Below are 27,283 nucleotides of genomic sequence, written 5' to 3' on the forward strand. Positions count from 1 at the left end.
TTTTACTGTACTCTTGGAACATACTTTTAAAAACTAAAACGCGGTAGAGTGAAATTTATACTTCAGTTCCAAGCAAAAATTCTACCAATCCTTATCTGCATATGGCTAACTAACAATGAATTTTAAAATTCTACAAACTGATTTTATCCTCCAGTAGGTTCTCAGGTCATTTCTCTCAATTTTTCATAGAGAATTAAAAAATGACATTGCATTATCATCTTTAGCAAAATATATTTAGAAGGATAAATGTGCTTCTAAACTGTAATACTTCAAAGACAAATAAACACACCTGCCTTGAATTATTTATGGCTTTCCATGACCTATCACATCCTTCATCATCCATAACTACAAGGAAATACATGCGACATGTAGCTTCTTTTAAATTTACACTACCTGATGTATCTTTGACTTTGCAGCTTCTATTAGGGCTCCACTTTCGGCTTTATGATTAGATCCTTCTTTGTTGGTGTTATTACCAGTCTGTAGGGTAATGAAACAAAGTTAACTAAAATTAAATATTTTTGACCATAATTGAAATCACTAAGTTTCAAGAGAATTAATCTGAATCACCCAGAGAACATTTTCAAAATTCCAAATTCCAAGCTCCAGACATTCAGTTGTAACAGTCTGGAGTGGGTGACAGGAAACTCTACTTAAAGAAGCTCACAGTTGAGTGTATAAAACGGGCTGGGTTTAAAAAGCATAGATGAGGGGAGGTATAGCTCAGTGGCAGAGTGCGTGCCTAGCATGCACGAGGTCCTAGGTTCAATCTCCAGCACCTTCACCAATTACCCCCCCACAAAAAAAATTTTATATATATATATATATACACACACACACACATATACACACACATATATAAAAAGCATGGATATTACCTGGGTAAAACTCAGATGACCTTTCTGAAACCCAAAACAGATTAAGTCTTTCCCTCTCTAAAAACTTACTCTGGTATAAACACTACCAACAACATCATACGCTGAGCTCCTGGTAAAGCATTCCAAGTCCTCCATGACAGGACCCATCCCTGAGTCACCTGTCGCATCCCCCATCCCTGAGTAGCCCATCGCATCCCCCGATGAGCTCCACGACATTCTCAGGCACTCCCCACGTCAGATTACCAGAAATTCCAACACAGCACTCTCACGCTCTCTGTACTACCTTCCCTGCCAGGATGGCCATACTGCTCCACCCTTCCTCTCCCGACTTGTTCAGCTATCACATCTTCCGAGGCTCAAAGCAAACATCCCAACTACTCTGAAACATTCCCTAATGTCCTTCCTCCCTGTTCATGAATAGATGTTGTTCCATCTTTCTCTCCCCACAGACCTGAGTTTCTTGAAAAGCAAGAACTGTAATGTTTTCATTTTTGTCACCTTAGTACCCAGGAGAGCACACAAGTATCTGTTGAAACGAGTTATATTTCATAAACTGTTACAAGTATTGAATATGAAAGTGAAATATTTCACTACACAGTATTTGGGAACAATGCCAAGATTATTTAACTGATCTTTCTTATATACACACTTAAAAAAAGTACTGCTAGATTTTTTTTTTGATGTTTATTTTTAAACCTCAAGGGTTTATACAGGTAGAAAGAAAGGTACTGACAACCTGTTTTCTGCAAATACTCTTTGTTTTAACAAAGGAGGAGGAACAGGAAGAAAGGATCATGCCCGGGCAGTTAGAAGCACAAGCAAAATGAAAAAAACATGACAACCAAGACGTATTCTTAACGTGCACCCAGTCTCTTACCGGAACATGGTGAAGCTTAACTGTCATAAATGTGTGCTCTTTCTGAAGAGCTTTAATGATGAAATTTTGTCTAGTGAAAGCTACTCTGTTTAACCAGATTATGGAATTTTGTTATCTTAATTCTAATCTTCACATTCTGTAAAATTAGTATCCCACACATGAAAAGATTTCAACATATATCTCTAGTCATTAGGGAAATCAAAACTATTTTGAGAAACCACTTTACACCCATTAAGACAAAATTCTTAAAAAGACAGGTAAGGGACGGTGAGAATGTGGAGAAACTGGAACCCTCAAATGTTGCTGACAGGAATATAAAATAGTGTAGCTGCCTTGGAAACTACTCTGATAGTCCCTCGTAGTAAAGTTAAACAAAGTTACCGTATGATCCAGCAATTCCATTCTTATATAGATACCCAGGAGAACTGAAACCATATGCCCCCACAAAAATTTGTATCATATGAATGTTCATAGCAGCATTATTAATAATAGACAGAAGAGGAAAACAACCCAACTTTCATCGGCTGATGAATGGATAAAAAAAGTTGGCCTACCTACATAATGGAATAATATGTGGCCATGAAAAGCACTGAAATACAAGAAAAAAGAATGCCACAGGTTACACCACGGTAAAATTTGAAAATAATATGCTACGTGAAAGAGGCCAATCACAAAAGATCACACAGTGTATGATTCCACTTGTGTGAAGTGTCTACAACAGGTAAATCCACCAAGACAGGCAGATGAGTGGCTGCCCAGGGCTGAGGGAAAGAGGGGCAGAAGTGACTGCTCACAGGTACAGGGCTTCTTTCTGGAGGGATGAAAATGTTCTGGAATTTAGACAGTGGTGATGGTTGTACAACTCTGTGAGTAAACTAAGAACCACTGAATTCTACCCTTACAAACAATAAATTCAGTGTATGTGAATTATGTTTCAGTAAAGCTGCTCAAATAATACTTAATAACCACAAATGTTAATCAAACTTTAAATTTTAGCCTGATCATCTGAGAACACTCACCTCATTCTTTCCGTTTTTGTTATTGTTGCCCTGGGAAATCATTTTTTCTAGAACAGCAAGAAGATGTAGAGCTTTCTCAGCTTGGTAGGTTAATATATACAGGTCTACCAGCAAAAAACACACTGCTTGGGCAAATTTTTCTTCTAGGGTAAAAAAAAAAACAGGAAAAGAAAAGTCACAATCCAAAGTGAAGCAGACATCTCAGGTCACTCCCCCAACAAAAAGCTCTAAAAAGCAAAGCCCAAGTCTTTACTTATAGGAATGTTCATTACTGAGAGCCATGGATGGAGGCAAGTTGCAGTGTCAACAATGTGACTCTATGAAGCATCTCAAGGCCTCTCTTATCAGGGGTTCTAGTGACTGAACTTCCTTTGGCAAAATACCTACCAAATACCAGTACATGAAATGAAGAGTATTACTTAAGGTGGAAGAAAATCTCAATTCCAGTACCTGCTTGGCTACTTAACAGACATGCAGCCTCTGCACATCACTGAACTACTTTGATCTCAGCTGGCTGACCTGTAAGATGGGGAGAATACTTTACATGCCTGAAGAGAGGGGACCCCAGGTGACCTCTTGAAGTTCCTTCTAACTCTAAGGTGGTCTATGAGTCTGGAAAACAGACTTCCTCTCCAGGCACAGAGATGAGGAAGAAACACAGGCTGATTATAGAGACAAAAGAAACCAGGTGTGGACTGGAGGATACCAGAAAACTGAAATAGCCAAGAGGAAGAAATAAAGACAAGGACTTCAAAGGACGAGGAGCCTACTGAAGAGAGGAGGGGTAACCTGGCATATGACATAACACTATCTTCTTTTCTTTGAAGAAAAAAGATAAACAGAGAGTCTAAAAGAAGGCTGCCATAGTCAAGAACCAAACATTGCAAAACCCCTTAGGAGCCTCCTAACAAGTCTTCCTGACCTCATTCTTGGAGTGGAATCCGCTCAGAACGAACATCAGTGCAGCCGGTGTGCAAAAGGCCACACATCTCCAAGGGTCTCGCACCACACTTCAACAGTGAGTCCTCACCGAGGCCACAGCGTGCTGCCTGCTCCCCCAACCCAGCTCCAGTCACGGGGGCACGCCTGCTGCTCCTCCCCGACCCTGCTCACCTCCGGGCCCCTGCATGTACTGTTACCTCTGGCTGGGAGGCTTCCCACCCCCGACACTGCATGACTCACCTCTTCCCTTCATTCAAGTCTCTTGTCAAATACTGTCTTATCCCAGGCCTTCCTCAATTACCTTATCTAAAAATAACATCCCCAGTCAACCCTCTTACCCAATTTCAGCTTTTCATTGCAGCATTTAACTGCCTCACATACGCATTTACTGTACTGCTCTCCCTCCCATCAGAATATAAGCTTAATGAGAAGAAAGCCTTTCTCTATTTCATTCAATGTATTATGTATTATCTTCAGATCTCGGAACAGTGTCAGTCCATAGCACATGCTTGATAAACATACGCTGTATGAAGAACCAAGTAATAAAGTTAAAAAAAAAAGTTTCAAAGAAGAAGAAAAACGGTTCTGAACACTGACTCGCTGGTTGCCATATTCTGCTCAGCCATGGTACAGATTAACAGGATTTCATCAACTGCTCTGGAAATTCTAAAAACCAGTTTTATAGAAAAGATACATCTGTGCCATCCTAGAAGTGTAATTCTGATTTCCAGCTTTACAGGAGAAAGGAACAGGTCACTAGCGACACAATCTTCCACCCCTGATGGGACACTCCTGCCCAGTGTGTCAGCCGAGTCCCCAGGGCGGAGGGGAAGGAGGGCTCCCTGAAGAGGTGTCCAGCCAGCTGCCAGCAAGAGGGACCCTGGAACTTTCCCAGAGCGGCCATCACACTCCCCCACCTCCCCTTGGTGACCATAACAGCAATCAGGGTCTTATAAGTCAGGAATTGGCACTAGTGTTTTGAATTTAAAAGAAAATAGCCATGGAGAAAAAGCTGCAATCTGACAGCCTGTGGGATGGAAATATTTCCTCTCTAAACACTTCTGGGTCCAGCTTTGCTGCTCTCTTGCTCCCTCTTTCTTCTTTGCCCTTACTTTTCTTACTACTCTTATTCCAGGCTTGTAATTATAAACTAGGTAAGACAACAAAAAAGCTAGCATAGCCCTATACTATCTACTCTATGATTACCCACAAAAATTTCAGTTAGGCAATACACAAAATAAAATACTACCCTGTTCCCTAACATTCCAAAACACTCCTTCCTTCATGCCTACTCAAGTAAGGAGGGATCAGGTACAGTAACGCAGGATTTAAACAGCAAAGGGAACAAAAAAAAGAAATCAGCAAATCTTTCCAATTAGAAACAGCATTTCTAACAGTTATCTTCCAAAACTGGGGTGGTGGGAATGGGGCACACGATGTTAAAAGAAAACCTGGATTCATCTAAAAGTAATATAGTTTTAATTTTTCTGAACTATTATTAAGAAAACGTGACAAAGCTTTCTTTCTCTCTTTAAACACTCACACACAGTTCTGATTTAGATGGTCTAGGTAAAAGTAGCAGGGACCTCAGCAAGTACGAGAAGACAGGCACATTTCTGACTTGACGGATTAACATACCGAAAGGTTCTATGAACTGATAAAGTTTTTCACCGACTGATATGGCTTCTGTGTACTGCCGCAGATGATAGAGAATGACTGCCTGGTTGTAATACAGCATGCTGTTCTCAACATCATCTAATCCGTCCATTTCTTCAACAGCCGAGTGGACCTATAAAACACTCACCAGGAATTATATTCTAATAACACAGTGAAAGAATCTATATGAATAAACAGGCCAACATTACTTTAAAATTTCCCAAATTTTCAACAGGATTGTGCATTTCAATTACTCTCACATACTACAAATCATTTCATTCATAACAAAGTTCTGTTAAGTGAAACATTTTCTTGGGACTTTATTAAGTGCCTTGCATAAGGCAAGGTAAGTCTCTTCCTTGCTATTATGAAGACATCTTCAGTGCTTTTTAACAGCCAACGTGGCATCTGAGTCGGAGCCCCACTTTCTAGCCTCACGTATCAAGAGGCTACAAAGGGACTGGGCGAAACTCAAAATGACCTTTCCTGTGAAAACGTTATGAGGTACATATACATAAGCCTGATTCCATTTTGTACAAACTAAATTTAAACATTAACAAACAATAGCTAACTAATAACTAAGTGGTAGGCCTGCTTCATTAAATCCTTTACAGAGAACACCTCATTTAACCCTCCCCACACCTCAAGGACACAGATCACATTATCAGTTTCATTTTATAAATAAGCAAACCAGCACAAAAAACTTAATTATTCTGCCCAAAGCCATGTGGCTAGGAAGTATATTTTCTAGTTTTCCTATTATATTCAGGTTTTACTCCCATAATAAAAAAAAATAGATTTTTTCAAAGTAATGAACAACAAAAATACACTTTGTCATACGTAACAGTGAACACAGGCTTTAATAGCTTTACTAGAACCCTGATACCACATCTGACACCAAAAGAAAAAAAGTCACAACACTGCATTTTAGAGCTAGTGACTATCTGTATGCCCACTTTCTTTAGGCTGAAGCAATAGGCTTTTACATTTTAATCAAGTTTCACAACCATTCTGTGATTCCATATAGCACATTAAAATGGAATTCTACCTGTATTAAAACGTAACTTTGCCATTACAAACACTGCAATAAATTATTGAGGAAAGTGAAGTAATTAATTCTAAGACTGATATTTCCCTAAATTACACAGTAGAACTTTGATATACAGTTGGCCCTCTGTACCTATGGGTCTGGCATTCGTGGATTCAACCAACTGCAGTTGGGGAAAAAAAATGCCAGAAGTTCCAAAAAGCAAAATTTGAATTTACTGTGCACTGGCAATTTTTTACATAGCATTTACATAGCATTGTAAATGATTAGATGATTTAAATGTAAATGATTTAAAGTATATGGGAATGTGCATAGGTTATATCAAAAGGATTTCAAAAAGCAGTCTTCTTGGCTTAACAGGAAGTTTGGAGAAAACTCTTATTCTACAGAAAGCTTAAGGATGAACTTGTGCTCAAAGACCAAATGCTCCCTGCAAGAAACTGTCTATGGGGTTGCAGAGCACGTGTACCAGACAACAAACATCACTATTCCTTTGATTCTGGAGCTAAGTCATGGCTAACACTACTAGAGTAGTGATGCAATGTGATGACAGACATTTACAACAAAGACTGAGGCAGTTACGAGAACAGGTCCAGAAGTCAGGTCTGGGTCAAAGCCTGCTCCTCCCCTACTCAGCTGTAAGGTTAGGCTCTCCAAACCCCAGTTTAAAATTGAGATAACAAATACCTACTTTTATAGGAAGATTACATGATATACAGTGCAAAAAACACTTTATATGAAATTTGGCATCGAACAGTAAGCATTTAATAAATGTTGGCTATTAGTCTCACTTTTGTTGAAGAACAGTAATAGGGTTAAAAAATTACTTTACTTTTATGAAGAATCATGAAAAGCCCGAAGGGGTCACTTATTTTTAGCCATGTCACATTTCAGGTGATACTCTAAAGCACAGTGGTACTTGTGAAAATAGGACAGGGGCTCAAACCATCTCAAGACCTTTTTCTATAGCATGAAACAGTAATTAAAGGCACAGGCTCTAGCACCAAACAGAACTGGGTTCATGTAGCTTTTTTGGGAGGGGTATTAGGTTGGTTTGTTGGTTTGTTTTTAGACGAAGTACTGAGGACTGAACCTAGGACCTCGTGCATGCTAACCATGTACTCTACTGCTTGAGATATACCCTTCCATGCCTCATGTACCTCTTACTACTTAAAAGTTTGTGTCTTTGGGTTTTAGACTTGGAGGGACACCTGGGTATACTTTTATGGTATGTATTTTGGAAAAATAATCATTAAAAAAAAAAAAAAAGCTTTGTGTCTTCGGACAATTTACACAAGCTTCCCCATCTATAAAAGAAAAACTATAGTAGCTAGTTCACAGGGCTCCTGGGAGGAATAAGCAAGATGCCCCATACGAGGCTCTTAGCTACGTGGCAAGCACTGAACGTCTGCTAGCTGATCTCGTCGTCAGCCCTCCTGAATATCAAGCCTTGTCTAACCTTGTGATGCTGTCATGACCGGCCAGTGACCAAGGCAAGACCTAAACCATATATAAATCAGAGTATCTTCCATGTAATCAATTAATCATCTGAACCAAAATGCTAAAATAATTTAACACTGTTATTAATAATCAGCTCTTTACAGTTATAAATAAGCTATAATCTTAGCAGCTAATTCTTTTCATATGTTTCTATTTAAATTCTTTCTCAAAACTCCAAAGCTCATTCCAATTTGGTATATTAGTCCATTCTGCTCAAGTTCAAAACCAATAGAAAATAAAATAATGTTTCATTTCCTGGAATAATAATTTTATACAAATAAAAATTAATAGCAACAAATGTTTCAGATATATTAGAAACTGTGTTATTAATATCAGATAAGAAGTCACATTAATTTTACTTAACTAATTTTATTTCACAATTTAGAGAGCACCACAATATTTTTAGAGTGAAATTCATTTCTGTATCACCTGATTCTTCAGCTGGTTAAGTGTTTGTCTCAAACTATCTGTTGTTGTTTGGTTACTTTTAAAAAACTCAGCCACTGCTGTATTCAAAATTATTTTATAATCATCTTTGTTTATATCTTGTAGGCAGGCAAGGTGTTGCAGACAGACATCATAATTTCCAGCCTAAAACAAAAACACACAAACAAAATTACACACCAACTTTAAGAACTACACATTCACTTCCAATGTATTCCATTTATCTTTATTTAAAAACTGTTAAAAAAAAAGACAGATAAAATTTCACTAAATATACTAAACCATTAGATTAAGCAAAAGTCACGTCAATTAAGAACCTGTGATATGTCAGTTATATCTTAATAAAACAAAAAAACCTGGATATTCATTTCTTAAGACTCTAACACTGACACATGTGCATTGTATTTACAGGACATACACATACACATATTCGGTATATTATATACCGATATATATTATAATCACATATAATATATGAGTACATATTGGTATATATTGCTAGCAGGATATAATAGCCAAGGCTAGCTAAGAAAGGCAATATGATTAATTACTCCAAATTTTAATTTTTAGTATATTTTGAATACCCAGGTATCAAGTTCTTCTGCTTATATGTATATAACTGGTAATCAAATAAGGTTTCCTTTCATATTGTTTAATGTCAAAAAAGTTAAAGTTTTGACAATAAACTTTTGTTGGGGTTCCATTTTAAAGCACAGTCAAGGAAGAGAACTGAAGAGAGCAGTGAAATGAAAAAACCAACCCCTATATTTACAAATCTAAATTTAAGAGACTTAACAGTGAGAGTTAAAACATTATTTGTGGAAATACAAAAACTTAGGAATGGCTCAAATTACTCCCATTTGTCTTACATATTTAAACTCTAAAATTAAAAATAAAACAATTCGAATTAGTACAGAACAAAAATTATAAATTAAATTCACTGTAAAAAGATTTGCACTTGACAGATGCTAAAAACGGAGCAGACTGAGAGAAACCATTCTTACTGTGAAGGCTTGGAAAGCACTGGTGGACAACTCCTTCTCCTGATCAGTGATCCCAGAGGACTGACCTGTCCCTTCATGTTTCTCTGCTCCCTGATCTGCAAACACACAAGTTTTGTAGTTCTTTAGAAATAACAGCTATTCAGAGAATGTGTCCCTAGTTTTCTTCTTAACTGTCTTCTTCCTAACGAAGGTGCCAAGGTTAGACCTCTGTCAACCACAATGGCTAGTTAGTGTTGTAAGTGAGTAAGATGCCACTGCTTTGAAAACTTAGGAAATGTTTCTCTTTGTTGTGGAAGTCCTTATATAAGGATTACAGCCCTGTCCATCAGGACATTCAGGCTGAGAATACTGTGCTCTCTTGAAAATATTAGATCTGCCCTCCAAGCAATATGCTCCAAATCGCACATATTCAAGAAACTATGCCAGGCCCTGAAGACATAAGGAGATTATAAATATATGTACAATGCCTTCAAAAATTATAATCCAATTGGATTGTAGTAACATTTGACAATGAAAAAACTATACTGATAAGAACTCACAAGTAATTTTCAGGCAAAGAATGCTTTCATAGGCTTAAAAATTCAAAAGCCAAGTTTAATACATTTACAAAGCTTCCTTAACATGTGTTCATATACATTCTAAGATTAACTATATTTGCCCCTTAATTTACTGTTTTAAAAATTAGATTTTGGGTTTTTTTTAAAATTTTAAACAAGAACCCCAAAATAAACGTAAAAATCTCAGCTGAACCAACTCCTAAACTACTCTAGTATGACACCTGTTGAGTGTGAGTAAAAACTGGTACAACCTCCTGGGAGGTAACTGGCAACACATACCTACGTAATGGCCTTGACCAAAGAACCCCACTTCTAGGCATTCACTCCACAAATGCAAAGATGCTCACTGTAGCACTGTTTACGATAGCAAATGTCTAGAAATAACTTATATACCCTTCAGTTAAGAAAACTGCTAACAAAAAAAAAGAAGAAGAAAATTGCTAACTATAGAAAAATAATTGCACACTGAACAACCGTTAAAGAAGTTGAGTCTGCATATGTTGACACAGAAAAATATCTTCAACATCTTCTTAAATGAAAGAAAATAGACTGCCCAAGACATGGAAGCAACCTAAATGTCCACTGACAGATGACTGGATAAAGAAGTTGTGATAGATTTATATAATGGAATACTCTCGGCCATAAAAAAATAATAAAATAATGCCATTTACAGCAACACGGATGGACCTGGAGACCGTCATTCTTAGCGAAGTAAGCTAGAAAGAGGAAGAAAAATACCACGTGATATCACTTACATGTGGAATCTAAAAAAAAAGGACAAACTTATTTACAAAATAGAAACAGACTCACAGACACAGAAAACAAACTTATCATTACTAGTGGGGAAGAGGGTGGGAAGGGATAAATTGGGAGTTCGAGATTTGCAGATACTAACTACTATATATAAAATAGATAAATAACAAGTTTATACTATCAGCACAGGGAACTATATTCAGTATTTTGTAGTAACTTATGGTTAAAAAGAATAGGAAAATCAACATATGTATATGACTTAAGTATTGCGCTGTACACCAGATATTGACACAACATTGTAAACTGACTATACTTAAATAAAAATATATTAAAAATTTAAAATAAAAAAAGATGAGCACCACGTTCCTGGACACTGCTCTGTCACCCTCACCAATAACTAATCAAAAGAAAGTCATACACCTTGCAACCCCTACCGCAAATTTTGCTTGTTAAAAATTTTTCACTGAAAACCATAGGGGAGTTGGAGTTTTTTTAGCACAAGCTACCTGTTCTCCTTGCTTGGCCCCACAATAAATCTTTCTCTGCTCCACACTTTGACACTTTGGTTTGTTTGGCCTCACTGTACTTGGCACAAGAACTTCTGTTCAGCAATTTAAATTTTTATAATGAATACGAATTACTTTTTTAAAAAGTTTTATTTTTAAATGCCTGCCTAAAACTAATATAAGGTTTAGAAGTCAGGAAAGGGGTTACCTTCAGGAGTCTGGTTAGATGCGTCTGGTGGGGTTGGGTAGGTGCTTCTGGGTGTGTGAGAATTCATTAAGCTGTATGTACACCTACAGTGTGGGCATTTTTTTTGATAACTGCCTAGAAACCTGTATTCCAGGAGCACCTCAGAGAACTGATCCTCAGCAGCGCTGACTTTAGGAAGCCCTGGCCTGGCACAAGTCAGCAGTCAGTGAAGACCCAATTTCCCTCTCTTTAGAGGGTAACATGGTATAATGGAAACAAAAGTCTCAGAATCAGTCACATCTTCAGCCTGGTCTCCTCTTGGCCAGCTCACTCTCTGCTTAGAGATGCTAAATAAATATTAGCTCTCTTCCGCCTTTCGTTTTGACAGAACAACTAAGGATTCTTACAGTTTTTTTTTAATACTTATTTCTGCACTTTAAACATACAAATTAACAATGAAATTAGATTTAGTGTGAATAGCCCCTCAGATCACTGTGAAACTCCTATTGTTAGATCAAATGCTCTTTTAAGAATCACCACTTACACTTAAAAACAAAATATAACTTGTTTTTAAGTGAGTTTATCTAAGACTTAGATCTGCCCTAAAAAAAAGGTTCTGGTATTTGGGTTTATTAGAAGTTTATTTTTAGTTTGTTACTTCTGATAATTAAAGTTAGAAAATTAGTATTTCATTTTTTCATACAGATAAATAAGAACTGAGTCCTAAAAAGGAGGAAAAACTAACAGTTTAATAGAGAGAGCTTATCGATTAAAGAGAACCCTGTCAAACAGCCTTTTTTTAGAAAGCCAGTAATAATTAGTTACTGTTAACTCAGCTGTTTACACAACATTTCTGTTTTGCAAAACTTTCAAGTGCATAATAACAGTAAGGACTAATTTCTTTAAAATGTGTAAAACATGGGGACCCACGATTTCAGGATCTTAGGAAGCAAAGTATGAGTTTAGACTGAGACAGAATCCTTAACTCTATGTATATTCATCATAAAATTTTAACAGTAAACATAAATACTTTAAAAATTTTAGGAAACCTGAAGTGCTTTAAAAATGTATCTCCTTTCATAAAGAAGCACACTATGAACTATAACGCTGTGCACCAAAATTGACACAACGTTGTAGACTACACTTCAATTAAAAAAAAAAAAGTGATTTTTAAAAAATGGCATAATTACTAGGTTAAAAAAAAAGTACACTAAATTTAAACTAAATGCCAAAATTCTTAGTTTGCCATCAAGTTATCTCCATGGCTTCTTCTAAAGCATATCTTCTCTAGATTAGATGACATTCAATGGGACTTCCGGGCCCAACTGTCACTTATGAAGTGTGATTTATAAATACAGGGCAGGGGGAACACCCAACAAGTCACTGAGGCTCTGAAGAGGTTAAGCTTCTACTTCCCATCAAGAGCAGACTGGCTTATGGGGTCACTGCTATCATTATCCTCTAAGGACTGTAAAAATCTCCAAAAATCTTCCAAATAAGTAGAGAAGCCAACTTTAATAAGCTAGATTTTAAGGTTGACAAGACTCTGAAATTCCCATTTCTACAGATATTTTAGAGAAGTGAGCTCAATAAATAACCTTTTACATGTTAACCTATCACCTATATTCTTTTACTTCAAGATAAAACTTAGGGAAAAACCCACTTCAATGGGATTACTCTATTTTTATTTCTCTTATCTTTCTGTACTTTTCAAGTTTTCTGCAAGAACAGGTATTATTTTTGCAATTAGTTTTTAAAATACTTTTTTTTTTTGCAACTACTGACTTCTTACCAGAAAGAGTCTGCACATATTTCCACAATGTGTCTTTATTTGTCCAAAAATAGTCTCCATTGCCGATTGAAACAGTGTATGACCGTTCATCCATAAGCTTGACTTTCCTTTTACTCTGGCCTAATGAACACGGCTGACTATCCAGGCGTACAGAGCTCTTCGGTGCACAAACCTTGACGCTTTTTAAGCCAACGGGCTTCATTTCTAACCAAACAATTGCCTTTAGGTTTAAACTAAGTAGGAAAGAAATACACTGCTTTTTCAAAGCTGAAAAAAGTCAGTTAACTGAAAGCCCAGATACATTCCAGTACAGAATGTGAACAATTCAAATCTGATTGGAGGAGGGCTTTCCATAAAAGCTACACTTTTCAAAACACAGCTCTAATGATGCTCAAGAAAAGAGAAACTTTCTCCAAAGAAAAAAGAAATTTAAGGCCTGAGGAAATCTACAGGTACAATCACAAAGTAGTGTTGATGCCTTTGCGAAGGAAAATTTTAAATAAGAAGGATGCCATTTCAGAGAAAAATAATACAAGTTTACTAAAGCCACCATATAGCTAAGGTTCACACACCTCACACGTGGTTTTCTATCACTTGAACAAGTATCCCTGACATATCAAAGCCCCACATATAATGGCTGATTTCCATAGCTGAGAGGACTAACGTGTGACCAGCAACGCTATGGGCTTGAGCACTCTAACCAGCGCTGCAGAAATAAAGGAACAGAGCACCAAGCATCAAGAGTGTCAGTATACTTTGGGGAAGACAGCAAAGGAGAGCACTACCACTGCTGACGGGTATTTTTATTTTCCTATCTGAGAGTAGTTTTTACCTACAGAAAAGAGATTTACTCTAGTTTTCAAATATTAATACTTGACTTATTAATATTACAAATTCAAAAAGCCTAGATTTTCCTCAAACATTTTACATTCAACTTAGACATCTTATTCTATTTGGAGTTTCAAAGGGCTGTGATGCATGTTTGATTTCATTTACAAAGTTAAACACCTTCAAACATAAAATTTTAACTACTTTAAATAATTATATTCAATTAAATTATTTAATTAAATTGAATAAATATATTCCATTTAAAGTACAACTGTTTGACTTAAAAAGGCAAAATTTTCTGAGAACTCAAGTAACTTATAAATCTTAAAAATTAAGCTTATGAAAATAGTGACTCTTAGGTACCCTTAAACCAAATGCCAAAAATGTCCACGGAATAATACAGTAAGGCTTCAACTTACATTCACAAATATAAGTCAATTATTCACTCAATTATGTATTTTAAATTGGAATCTTGAGGCTCTAAATTCTTAAACATTAAAACACTTAAAATATCCAATGTAGGTCACTCCTTATTCTGAAAACCGATAAATGAAAAGGCTAAATTAAGTTTTTGTTTTTATTTTTGGAGGGAGAGGTAATTAGGTTTACTTATTCATTTTAATGGAGGTACTGGGGATTGAACTCAGAACCCTGTGCATGCCAAGCATGTACTCTACCAATGAACAATATGCCCCACCCCCAATTAAGTTTTTAACAATTAACATGCCTTTCTGGGAAAAATTATAGTTCATCCCCAGTTGACATGTGAGAGCTATTCTTTGCAGAATACCAGCTAATAAATGCAGACACAGTAACAGAACTAAGAGAAGTACCGTTTTGCAACTCCCCATGTTATAACTGATTAAGGCAAAGACCACCAATGGTGGATGTTTACATAATGCCAAGTTATTACCCCATAGATTACTTTTTTAAAAAACTGAGATTTAGTGGACATACAAAATTATATTAATTTCAGGTGTACAACATAATGATTTCATGTTTGTGTATATCCCATGGATTACCTCTAACTACAAACGGAAAAACCTGTTCCTATCTCCATTTAACTGATCAAACTGAGCATCACTAATAGTGAACAAAGTGACATTTGTACTTTATATAAAATACATGGCATCACCTACAAAGTACCTCAAAAATATGTTAAATCTAAGTCTATCAAGCCTGTAGAAAGAACTTTCAGTTTACAGAAAATACAGGAGATAAAGAATTAAAGAGTACCAGGAAGAAATAATCAAACAAATCCAGAGTATGGGGTGTTCTATGAGATAGCTGCCTTAGTTTTTCCCAAAAAAAAAAAAAAAAAAAAAATCTGTCATAAAAACAGATATTGGGAATTAAGACACTCAAGAGACATATCAAATACAATGAATGGGCTTTGACTGGATCTTATGTGAAAGGCACAGCTTCTTTAAAGCTTTAAATAACATTTTTGAAACAATTAGGGAAATTTAATATATTCAAATATTAATTTTCTCAAGTATGAGAACGGCATTGTGGTTATGTAGGTGAATATTCTTATTTTTAATAAACGCGTGGTGAAATAGTTAAGAGATAAAGTGTCACAATGTCTATAACTTATTTAGAAATAATTCAACATTAAGAATTGTAGCTAGCAGGGTGGTTATAGTTCAGTGGTAGAGCACATGCTTAGCATGCATGAGGTCCTGGGTTCAATCCCCAGTACCTTCATGAAAAAAAGAAAAAAAAAAAAAAGAAAAGAATTGTTGCTAGAGACAGGGGATGTAAGCATGGCAAAATGTAACAACTGTTGAACTAGGTGGTAGGTATTTGGATATTCATTTTCTTTTTTTTTTGATGTTTGAAATCATTTGCAATAAAAAGTTGGAAAAGATCAAATATGCACAGATTTTTGTAACTATATATGGTGGCAGATGTTAACTTGATTTATTATGGTGATCATTTCACATCATACACAAATATCAAATCATTCTATTGTAAACCTGACTGATATAATGTTATATATGTCAATTATACCTTGATTAAAAAAGGAGAAATATCAACCTACACTACACTACTGAATGTTCACTACATTATTTAAGGACCTGGAAAAGATAATATCTAACTATAAAGCTGTGTAAATCCTACCAAGGATGTTTTTTAAAAAAATTAAATTGATTGACACTAACTTAAAAAAAAAATGCAGAGATTCCTTACTGGACCTTGAAAAAGGCAAATGGCAGGCCAGTATTGCAGTTTATCTCCTCATTTGCATATACACACACTCACAAACATACATGTATATTTAAGTCAACGTGAGCTTGGGTAGGCATAGAAAAAGTTTGGGAAAACACACAGACTCAGTACTGGTTGCCTGGACAGTGGGACTGCGTAGAAGCAACAGAGGACTTCACAGTTCTCACCTTGTACACTTAATTACAACAGAAAGTTTTGAGTGTTTTAAATAAAATAAAAATAGCCTTGGCTTAAAGTATCCCCATTTGTTTGTTCTTCCTACCACCTTACAGTTGTGCTGGCTCACACTTTCAAAGCCACCTTTAAGTACTCTTCTCCTGATTCCCTATTACTTATCTGGTCTTGTCTTTTCCTTATTCACAATGTCATCAACCTTTTCCTAGTAAGTCTACTACCGTCATCCTAGAAGTCCAAATTCCCAGATAAATTCAAATCTAGGATTTGAGGTCCTAAATCCAGCCACTTCCTCTTTTCAAATAACTATCAAAAGTAAAGTCGAATAAATCATCCTAAAATACTGCTGGTATTTTAGTCAAAAATGATATTGGTTTCGCACCATTTTTACATATTATGTAGGGACATGAACCTTGGCACTTTCCACCGCCTCTTCAATCTCTGTCTTTGGTTGGTGCCCCATCCACCCCGGGACACCCCTCCCATTAGGATTTGGTTGAAATACAAATCACGGTGTGAGAACTGCGGGTTGATCAGTCACTAAGAAGCCACATAACCTAGATGCACATGTGAATTAGTTCTCCAGGAGGTGAGTCTTGACCAGTTGGAAACAGGAAATGGGAGAGAGCAGGACAAATAAATCATCCCTTCTTTCTCTCCGGTATGGATTACTCTGAAGTGCAGTTTCTCCTCAAAAACCTTAAAGAACAGTCCTATGTGCAAATGACCTGCTGTGTCTCTTCCCAAGTTGAGGTGGGTCAGTGGGCAGGGATGGAATGTACTGCATCTTCCTTCTCTCCCTCACCTTAACTCTTCTGGGCTGGCACCTTCATCGGGTTCTGCCTCCCAGAGGACGCGGCTAAAATATACCTCACCTCAGCTGATCCTCACAAACTACAATCCTGTGAGGCAGACAAATCAGAAAGCTACTAGGAATACATTAGGGGACTACTAGGCACTCATTTTACAAATGAAAAAACCGAGGCTCAACTTAGGACCTTTCCCAAGGCTGACTCTCTGCTCCCCAACTCTATCGGATCAGCCACAAATCCTGCCAATTTTACTCCCTCAACACTTCTCACATCTGCCTGTCCTCCAATCTCCTCTAAATCCACTACTCTAAAGTACTATCAGCCAGCATTTTTTAAAACCAGGGCCTAAGGTGGTCTCATTTAAGCGTTTACCAACATTGTGGTAGATATTACTACCATTCTCATTCTCCACATAGGAGAGCTGAGGCTTAAGAAAAACAGGTTTCTTAAAATTTGCCCAAGGTCACGCAAATACCAAGTGGTACAGTTAGGATGAACCTAGGCCATCTGATTTCAAACCATGCTCCCAACTCTTCGTCAGCTGGCTCAGTTAAAGCACAAACCAGATCACAGGATTCTAACAGCTTTCCATGAGGTAAAATGAAATTCCAGCCTCTTCTGCAGCTGCGGGGCCTAACTAAAGCTGTCCCTCGACACAGCTCCGACAGTGTCTCTGGCCATGCTTCCTCTGCTCACTATTAAAATGCCCAGCGTGCCTGTGTGCCAGACCCTGGCCTGGGCTCCGGAGACAGCACAGACTAACAGACAACAGCGCCTGTCCTCAAGGGGCCCTCCTGCTGCCTTTAAATGCCTTCCAAGGAGTCTGGACAACTGTGGCATCTCCAATACCATCATTCTTCCCCCACATGGCTTTGCCTTTAGGGTCTCTGTTCCCCTTCCTTCTCTAACCAGTCCAATCAAAACAGGGTCTCTGCTCTCCGTCATCTTCTATCCTCTTACTCATTTTTCTTTTCTTCACAAGATTTATCACAACTTGAAATCATAATTAATTTCTTCCTTTCTTTACAAGTTTCTCCGCCTTTCACACTACACGACAAGCCCTCTGAGGACAGAGACTTCGCAGTGCCTGGCAGAGCAGGCCCCTGGTGAATATTGACTGGATAAATTCCTATCACAACATTACCTGGTCTTAGCTAGTTCCTGGGTTTCCAGTCTTGTTTCATTTAAACCACCCTCTACTGCAGCCAGTGTGACCAGGTCATTTACTTTCTTAAATCCTTTCAAGAAGCTCTTTTCTCACCTAATGAAGAACAAGCTCCAGGATGAGGGCCCTGGGCTCGGGAGCTCAGAGATGAAGCAGCGTATAAACTAGATGGTGAATGAGGAGCATGCTCACCAGACAGAGAAGAGAAAGAAAGGGCATCACCACTCAGAAGAACAGGGGGCTTTCCAAGAGTCATTTCTGGGGAGAACAGCTAGATGTGTTGTTACAGAAGCATCAGCTGGAAAAAGATTGTGGGGAGCCTCACAAATGACATGAAGAACTGAGGACTTGATGCACAAAAAATGGTGTAGCCTTAGAAAGTTTACAGGCAGGGGAATGGTGTAATCTAATTAGCATTTTAGAAATAAAATGAAAAGGCAGCAGTCAGAATGGACTGGATAGGAAGACACAAAGCCACTGAGAAGGCTGCTTAAGGTGAAATAGACCACATCAAGAGAAAAAAGCCAGAACCACAGTAGCTGAAATAAGGATGGAGACCAGGAGCAGAGAGATTCAAGGGAGTCACACTAAACACTCATCTACTTAATGCACATTCAGCCTACTTATCTAGGTAGGAAGTTTCCTACAACGTTGCCTATAAGCTTAAACCAGTCAAAGAGATGGGCCCCAATTCCCCCCAACCTTACTCTTCTACTATACGTATCACATAGCTCTGATTCAGTGGGAGTACCACTGTAACAGGGCTGTCTCTAACACACTGAAGAGTAGGTCTGCAGAAGCAGGGAGTGTGCCATATCCATTTCTTCAACATCTAAGGCAGTGCCTGGCACTAACTCAGTTTTTGTGAACAAATGAATGAACTAGAAGAATGCTTTATGGCTGAGGCAGGACTTGGAAACTAGATAGGTTTTAGGCCTAAAAAGGTCATTCCAGTCAAATGTAGTGGTTTGGGCAAGTAGGAATGGTAAACCCAAGGGAGAGACGGTGCCCCAAATTAAGATGGAATATGATGGCCCCCTTTGTCAGGTCATGCTTATTCCCTGCCTGGAACATTCTTCCACCCACCCCTCACCATTCCATATAGCTCACCCCTTCATTTCACTGAGGTGTCTACTCAAGTATCACCACCAGAGGCTTTCCCTGAGCAGCCTACTAAAATTCTCTAGAACACTCTTTTAGCTTCACTTTCTAAACCTTTTTTGTTGTTTTCCTTCTTAGCAGATTACTGGAAAGATCCCCTAACGATTTTAATCATCTGTACCTGTATTAGTATTGGCTCACTTTAATTTCAAATCAAGTTTATCTACTAAATAAGCCTACAGCACACTGAGATTTTCTTTTCCTTTTTTTTTTAATTAATTCTACAGTAACAACTCTAACCGTTGACCACTTCTAAGTCCTGTCACTTAAGTTACTTCCAACAAAACCTGGATGCCACAGGGAACATTATTTTCTCACAGGAAATATACGCCAGACTGTCCCAGAAGTAGGCAGGAAAGAATTTTACATTCCTTAAAGGAGAAGACTCTAGGGATGGGGCAGTAATCCACAAAGAAAACTGTCGAGATTAAATTAGTTCATCTTGAGAAACTAGGGGAAAATAGGTTCTAAACGCAACATATTAGACGGCACAGACCGAATGAGACACAATAATGTTATGTCCATTTAAATAAGTGGTTTTCACAAAGCTAATCACACTGGACGTCGCTGACCAGAGGCCGGCTATGTGGCCGAAACCACCCAGGTGAGTCCTCCAGGCAGCTGTGTGCTGCGGGGTGAACTTTCTTTGCTCTGCCTTCCCCGGTGGAAAGTCGAAAAGTCTGTGAAGCGGCCACATAGATTTAAGCTTTTTAAACCTGAGATACTCTGGAGAGCGGGGCAAAGGCGGTCAGAAGCCGCTTCATGTTATACTTGGTAAGAAAAAAACAAAACTATCGAACCTGGGGCCCAAAGACTCACATTAGCGACCGCCAAGGAAGGCGAAGGGGAAGAGAAATGCACGCCCCAACTAGAGTCGCTCTCGAGCCCCCACCCTCTAGTTCCCACCTGGGGCCCCGCCGTCCCAGCTCTCAGGGTCTGCCTGCTCCCGCGTGTCCCCCCGCCCCAGCGCGCGGGGCGCGGGCGCCTCACCTGCAGGCTTGTCTGCAGCCATCTTCCCGCCTCAGCTCGGGTTCTTCCCCGCAGGTGGCGTGGCCTTCACCCCAGCTGCCCGGCTGGCTGCTGTCCTGGACCTCGGAGGACGAGTCTGCGCCCACCCCGGCTCCGGGCCCCTGGGTTCCGGCCTGGGGAGTGGGCAGACGGCGGGCTGAGGAAGTGACGAAGGCTAGTTCGCGTCGTCTAGCAACAGCAGCAGCGTCTCCGCCCCGGCGGCGCCACGGCCTACAGCCATACACAGCTTCCGCCCGGCCGCGTCCCCCCAACACTACTTCCGGGAACCGCGGCCGGCGTGGGAACTGCTGCTGGCCCCGCCCCACGCCGGCGTCCTCCGGCGCCCCGCCCCCCGCGGCGTGCGCGCGCGCCCGGCCGGACGTGCGCTCACCCGCGCCTCTGGGCGTGTCCTGGCTGGGCTCGGGGCGTGTCCTGGCTGGGCTCGGAGCGGGCTGAGTGCCGCTGCCTCTTGTTCATCCTAATTAAAATTCCTAAGTATCAGGGCTCTTGTCCCTCGTTTTACATAAATCACAATAACTACACCTGACATTTCTGTGCTAAGCATTGAGCCCTGCACTTGGCCTGTATAATCTTACTGACTTCTCACAGCTGTGTGAGAAGGCACTGTAACGGTTCCCCGTTTAAAAACAAAACATTTTCTTTTAGGATGGTTTTAGATTTACAGAAAAATTGCAAAAATGATACGTAGAGCTCCTGTATACCCCTCACCTAATTTTCCCTGTTGTGAGCATCTTGAGTAATTATTAAATTAGTATGGTACATCCATCACATATTATAAGAAACCACTTTGGTGCTTTACTATTAACTAAACTCGGCTTTTTTTTTTTTAAACCAGTTTTCACCCAGTGTCCCTTTTCTGTTCTGTGTTCTTGTCCAGGATACCACATTAAATTTATTCGTGTCTCCTTAGGCTATTCTTGACTGTGGTCGTTTCTCAGATTTTCCTTGTTCTTGAAGATTTTGACAGCTGTGAAGAGTACTGGCCAGGATTCTTGAATAATGGACCTTGATTTGGTTTCGTCCAGTGTTTTTTTCATGGTTAGACCAGGATTATAGGTTTTTAGGAGAAAGATCAGAGAGGTGACTTGCCTCACATCATATCAAGGGTACATGCTAACAAAGTGACTTGTTGATGATGCAGATCTTGATTACCTAGCTCAGGTTAGCGTTTGCCAGGCTTCTGTACTATAAAGTCACCTCCACACTCCACTCTTTGGAAGTGAGTCATTAAGCGCAGCCCACACTCTGGTGGTGGCAGGTGCTAAGCTCTACCTTAGCAGTGTGGAGTGTGTACATAAATTATCTTCTCTAAGGGAGATTCATCTCTTCTCCCCCATTTAGTCACTTACTCAATTTTTATGTCAGTATGGATACAAGGATATTTATTTTATATTGTGGTTATAATCCAATACATTATTTTGTTGCTCAAATTTTTTCAGCTTTGTTAATTGGGAGCTTCTTCAGGTTTTCTCCTCTGTTCCTTTGACATGGTTGCCCATTAAAAAACAAAAACCTTCTAATTCACATTAACATATCCACAGAAAATGCATACCTCATAAGCACAGGGTTTTGAATTTTCATCAGCTTAACACAGCCACCTAACTAGCACCCAAAGAAAGGGCAGCACATTGCCTGCATGCAGAAGCTTTCCTCAGAGCAGAAGCCTCCCCCGCCATTGCCTCCTCCCCTCCCTCCACAAGGGTAATTACTAACCCCCGGCTAACACCATGGATTAGTTTCACCTGCTTTTAAACATAATAATAGTGGATCATGCAATATATTTTCTCTAGAGTATCGCTTCTTTTGCTCAACTTTCTGAGACTCATCCACATTGTTGAGTGAAGTTAGTTTCTCATTGTTATGTAATGTTCCATTATGTGAATATACCGTAACTTATGTATTCATTTTATTGTTGAGAAATTGGGTATTTTGTCTATATTGTATAAGACCAACATGAATATTCTAGTATGTCCTTTGTTTTCACTGAGGTTGATTTATAATGTTGTTAGTTTCTGGTATACAGCATAGTGATTCAGTTACCCATGTATCTTCTTTTTCATATTCTTTTTCATTATCGGTTATTATAAGCTATGGAGTATATAGTTCCCTGTGCTATACAGTAGGTCCTTGTTGTTTATCTATTTTATATATAGTAGTTTGTATCTGCTAGTCCCAAACTCCTAATTTATCCATCCCCTTTCCCCTTTGGTAACCGTAAGTTTTCTATGTTGATGAATATGTCAGAGCCCACATAAAAAGACACATGAAGTGCTTCTTGATCTTGCCACTATATCTCAATAAGAAAGGAGTTAGGAGGAAACTTACAGAATTTCGGCTTTTGCTGGATGATTTTAAAGCGGGATTAGGGAATTTGGGGGGGTTGGCAATTTTGGATTGGATACAGTCGGGAAATAGACAATTCAGGGATTGAGTGTCTTAGCTTTTATCTAGGAGGTCAGAGGATTAAAGCAAGGCTAGAATTGTCACTGGTAAAGGGGTGGCACCACACATGTCAGAAGAAGGGGGTGTTCCCTCATTTTTGTGGTTGTGGAGAGCTTTGTTTCTGCCTTGTCCCATGCACAATCGTGGTGTAACCATCTCTGACTATCTTCACATTCTATGAATGTTATGTCCATCTGGGAATGTTCTGCTGGCAGAATTGTTCTTTTACTCTCTTAGTCTCCTAGCTTATCAGCAGAGCCATTTTTCACTTTCTCACACATGATCATACCTGTTGGTTCTTGAACCCCATTTCATAGATAAGGAAAACGGGGCACAGATATTAACCCACATTCCCAGGTAACAAGACTAGTAAGTGACTATTATTTTAACCATGACATTCAGCTTTGAAGGTTCCTGAATTTACCTATTTTGAAGACATCTTGGGTCTCTCACCTTTCAATGTAGGCAGCTCTCTCTTGTTCACAGCCAGGCTGACCTCAGTGATGGAGAAGAGTTAATTCAGAAGTGGGAGGTGGAAAATCTCAGTGAGACTTTGCTCTGTCACCAACCACAGCGAGTCACTTTGCCTCCAGCTACTGATGGTACCACTGGGCACCCACAGCACCTCCAACTGGATGTGGTCCTTGCCACTTACGGAAGACTATCTCCAAGGATGGCTGTCATCAGTTACTCCCAACCCGATATGATCATGCTGCTCTTTTCCCTTTGAATCTGAGTTGTGACTTGCTCTGACCAACAGAATGCAGAAGAGATGTGGAGCCAGTTTTGGGTGTAGCCCTTAGAAGGGATGGCATGGGAGAGGGTATAGCTCAGTGGTAGAGCACATATTTAGCATGCACAAGGTCCTGGATTCAATCCCCAGTACATCCACTTAAAAAAGAATTTTTTTGAAAAAAGGCACGGCAGCTTCCACATTTCCCCTTTTGTACTCAGTTACCATGCTGTAAGGCAGTCCTGCTGGAAAGAGACCATGTGAAGTAGATCCAAGATGCCCCAACTGACAGCCAGCACCAAGGTTCCAGACATGAGAATGAAGCTTTCTCGAACTCTCCAGCCCAACCCAACTGCCAGCTGAGTGTAGTCACATGAGTGATCTTAGCTAACATCATATGAAGAAGAAAAACTACTCAGTCAACCCCCAGAATGGTGAAAAATAGTAAGTTGTTGTTGGGGTTTTTTTGTATCTAATTTTAAAAATTGAGATATAATTCATATACCATGCAATTCACCCTTTAAAGGGTATGTTTCTTTGGTTTTTGTATATTCACAAAGCTGTGCAAATGTTACCAATATCTAACATTTTCATCACCCCAAAAAGAAACTCTGTACCCAATAGCAGTCACTCCCCATTCCTCCCAACCCCCATCCAGGAATCTGTTTTCTGTCTCTGTGGAGGGCCTGTTCCAGACATCTCATCTAAGTGGAATCATACAATATGGGACCTTTTGTCTATTCATTAATTGGCAAGTATTTGGGTATTTCCATTGTTTGGCTATTATGAATACTGTTGCTGTAAACATTCATGTACACATTTTTGTCTATACATATGTTTCACTTCTCTTGGATATATACCTATGAGTGGGATTGCTGGGTCATATGGTAACTCTTGGTTTAACTGTTTGAGGAACTGCCAAACTGTTTTCTAAAGTGGTTGCAGCATTTTACATTCCCACCAGCAGTGTATGAGAGTTCCAATTTCTCCACATCTTTACCAGCACTTGCTATTGTCTTTCTGATGATAGCTGTCTTAGTGGAATGTGAGCCCCTTGTGGTCTTGTTTTGCATTTCCCTGACAGCTAATAAGGCTGAGTTTCTCTTCAGGTGCGTAATGGCCATTTGTATATCTGCTTTGGAGAGATATCTATTCAAATTCTTTGACCATTTTTAAATGGGATTACTTGCCTTCTTATTGTTGAATTGTAAAATTCATATTCTTATCAGATATATGATTTGCAGATATTTCCTCCCATCTGTGAGTTGTTGTTTCCCTTTCTTGATAGTGTCCTTTGAAGTACAAAAGTTTTTAATGTTGATGAAGTGCAATTTATCTACTTTTTCTTTTGTCATACTTTTGCTTTTGGTGTTATACCTAATAAACCAGGTCATGAAGATTTATTCATGTTTTCTTCTAAGAATTTTATACTTTAGGCTCTGGCATTTAGGATTTTGATGCATTTTGAGTTAATTTTTATCTATGATGTGAGTTATGGGTCCAGCTTCATCTCTTGCATGTGGATATACAACCTGTTCTTTTAAACTACTAAACTTTGGGATGCTTTGTGGTGTAGCAGTAGATAACTGAAACACCATCTCCCAAGTCTTCATTCCCCATCTGGTTCAACCAATCAACCAAGGTCTGTGGATTCTAACTCCCTAGTATGGTGGATCCTTCCGTTCCCCCTGCCACTCCAGTCCCAAGTCACCATCATCTTTCACTGAGACAAGTGCTGCAGCAAACTTCTCATCGAGTCTCTCTCCCTCCCGAATGCCTTCATTTGGCCAGAGATTTTTTAAATGCTAATCCAATCATGTCCACATCCATTTACAACAATTCATTGCTCTTAGCAGCAAGTCCAAACTCCTTAAAACAACTTTTAAGGCCCTTTATTACCTGCCTATCAGCCCTCTTCAGCCTCCATTGCACATACACCCTCCTTTGTCACACATGTGCCATCTCCATGCCTAGAAACATGAGCATCATTTTTTCAAGAAGACTCTCCTGACTGCCAGAGGCTGTACTAATAACTTTCGTATCTTCTATTACACTACTGGGGAACACACCAATTGTAATCTCTAAATACTGTCTTCAAATAGCATCATTCTACTGATGCTGAGTAAGCACTCCAGTATCTATGAGGTATGATGCCTTTAAGATGATGATAATTCCTCAGTGTTTCAGGGGTGTTGATCCTCACTTTTGTATGGTCTTTCACAGTTTCATAAAAAGGTTTCACAATGATTATCTCTTTTTGTCCTCAACATCCTTTGATATGGATAGTCAAACCCATGTTATGGATGAGGAAACTGAGGCTCCAGAAAGTAAAACTCCTGAACCTGGCATTTAAAATTTTTTGAAAATTTTGTTCTCTGTGGATTTTTGGCATTAATTTTTATTTTAAAGGATATTGTATTAAGATATTATTTATCTTGAAGCTGGGGGTTTTTTGGTTCCTTGTTATACTTTGCACCCAAGGCAAGAGCCTCACTTGGTTCAGCCTATGCCGGGCCCCATATTTAAAGGCAATGTCCCCTGAATATTTGGAATGCGGTGGTATCATCCAATTCTCCAAAATAGTCCCTCTTGATCTTTAACAGATGCATAAGTTAGGATAAATTTTCTTTTTTGTATAGTTGAATGTACAAGTTCCTTTTGGCTTTAAAGCAGGTATCATTTAGAGTTATTCTTGGTATACAGTATACAAGATACTATTTTAAATACAGAATGCCAGGTAAACTTGAATTTCAGATACATAATAAAGGTTTCTGTTGTAAGTATGTTCCAAATATTGCATTATCTGAAATTCAGATTCAGCTGGCATCCTGGTTTTCTCCCCCCATAAATCTGACAACTCTAGGAATACAGAAATTGAGAACTGTTTATAAAATAAATATGAGCAACCGAAAAGTTTCACTATAACTCCTGAAGGTTATAACTAGTGGAGTGGATCCTTTCCGCCCTCCGATCTCGATCTCCTCTTCACCCTGCTCTGTTCTGCTCTCTGTGACAAGCCTGACTCCCCTAGGCTGGCTTTCCCAGTCTCCCACGTCAGTTGATCTCTGGCTAAGTCCAGCCAATGGGAAGCACTGTTGGGAAATCAGAGAAACCTGAGTGTTTCTCCCGTTCCTTCTTGGCTTCAGTCAAGTCTTTCTGATAAGGGCTTCATCCCTCACCAGGCTCCTGGCGGTTCCGGCTTTGCTCAATGACCCCTGGACTCCAGGAACAACTCCTCCTTCCTTCCCTTCCTCCTCCAGCAGAGGGCGGTAGTAGCCTCCGACTGTGCGAAGGTCTGCGTTGCCTCTCTTGCCTGATTCTCACCTCCGTCCAGCTCCCTGCATTAGATCCCCTCCGGTTTTTCTCTCATTTGCTTTAAGTGCTTAGAGTGGTTTCTGTTTTCTTCTTTAGACTCTGACCTGTATAAATCCTTTGGCAAAAGACTTAGGAAAAACATATCAACCCAGATGGTCTCCTGTCTCATCCCAAGCCCTCCTGAAAAGAGGTTTTTTATTCCTTCTAGAAACATCCTACAAAGTCTGTC

At 39.1% G+C, this 27,283-nt stretch overlaps 1 protein-coding gene across 9 annotated transcripts in view; it reads right to left on the minus strand.

Annotated features, from left to right (window-relative positions):
* Positions 1 to 20,822, minus strand: part of CNOT10 (CCR4-NOT transcription complex subunit 10) — a 53,863-nt gene extending 33,041 nt beyond the window's left edge. For 3 of the 9 annotated variants that reach the window (XR_012060510.1, XR_012060509.1, XM_072940940.1), the window contains exons 1-6: positions 13,164 to 13,441; positions 9,369 to 9,463; positions 8,350 to 8,511; positions 5,355 to 5,505; positions 2,775 to 2,917; positions 394 to 480 (exon numbers count right to left, since the gene is read on the minus strand). Coding sequence is in view for 7 of the 9 variants with exons in the window: in XM_072940940.1 (XP_072797041.1) it covers positions 394 to 480; positions 2,775 to 2,917; positions 5,355 to 5,505; positions 8,350 to 8,511; positions 9,369 to 9,463; positions 13,164 to 13,365 (840 nt within the window). In the remaining 2 variants the exon portion in view is untranslated. Of the gene's footprint in view, positions 1 to 393; positions 481 to 2,774; positions 2,918 to 5,354; positions 5,506 to 8,349; positions 8,512 to 9,368; positions 9,464 to 13,163; positions 13,452 to 20,525 lie in introns of those variants that run through there. The other 6 variants (XM_072940942.1, XM_015236233.3, XM_006200611.4 and 3 more) reach the window with 3 other exon arrangements.
* Between the last annotated feature and the right edge of the window lie 6,461 nt (positions 20,823 to 27,283).

Source organism: Vicugna pacos, chromosome 17, assembly GCF_048564905.1.
Source record: "Vicugna pacos chromosome 17, VicPac4, whole genome shotgun sequence".
Lineage (NCBI taxonomy): Eukaryota > Metazoa > Chordata > Mammalia > Artiodactyla > Camelidae > Vicugna > Vicugna pacos.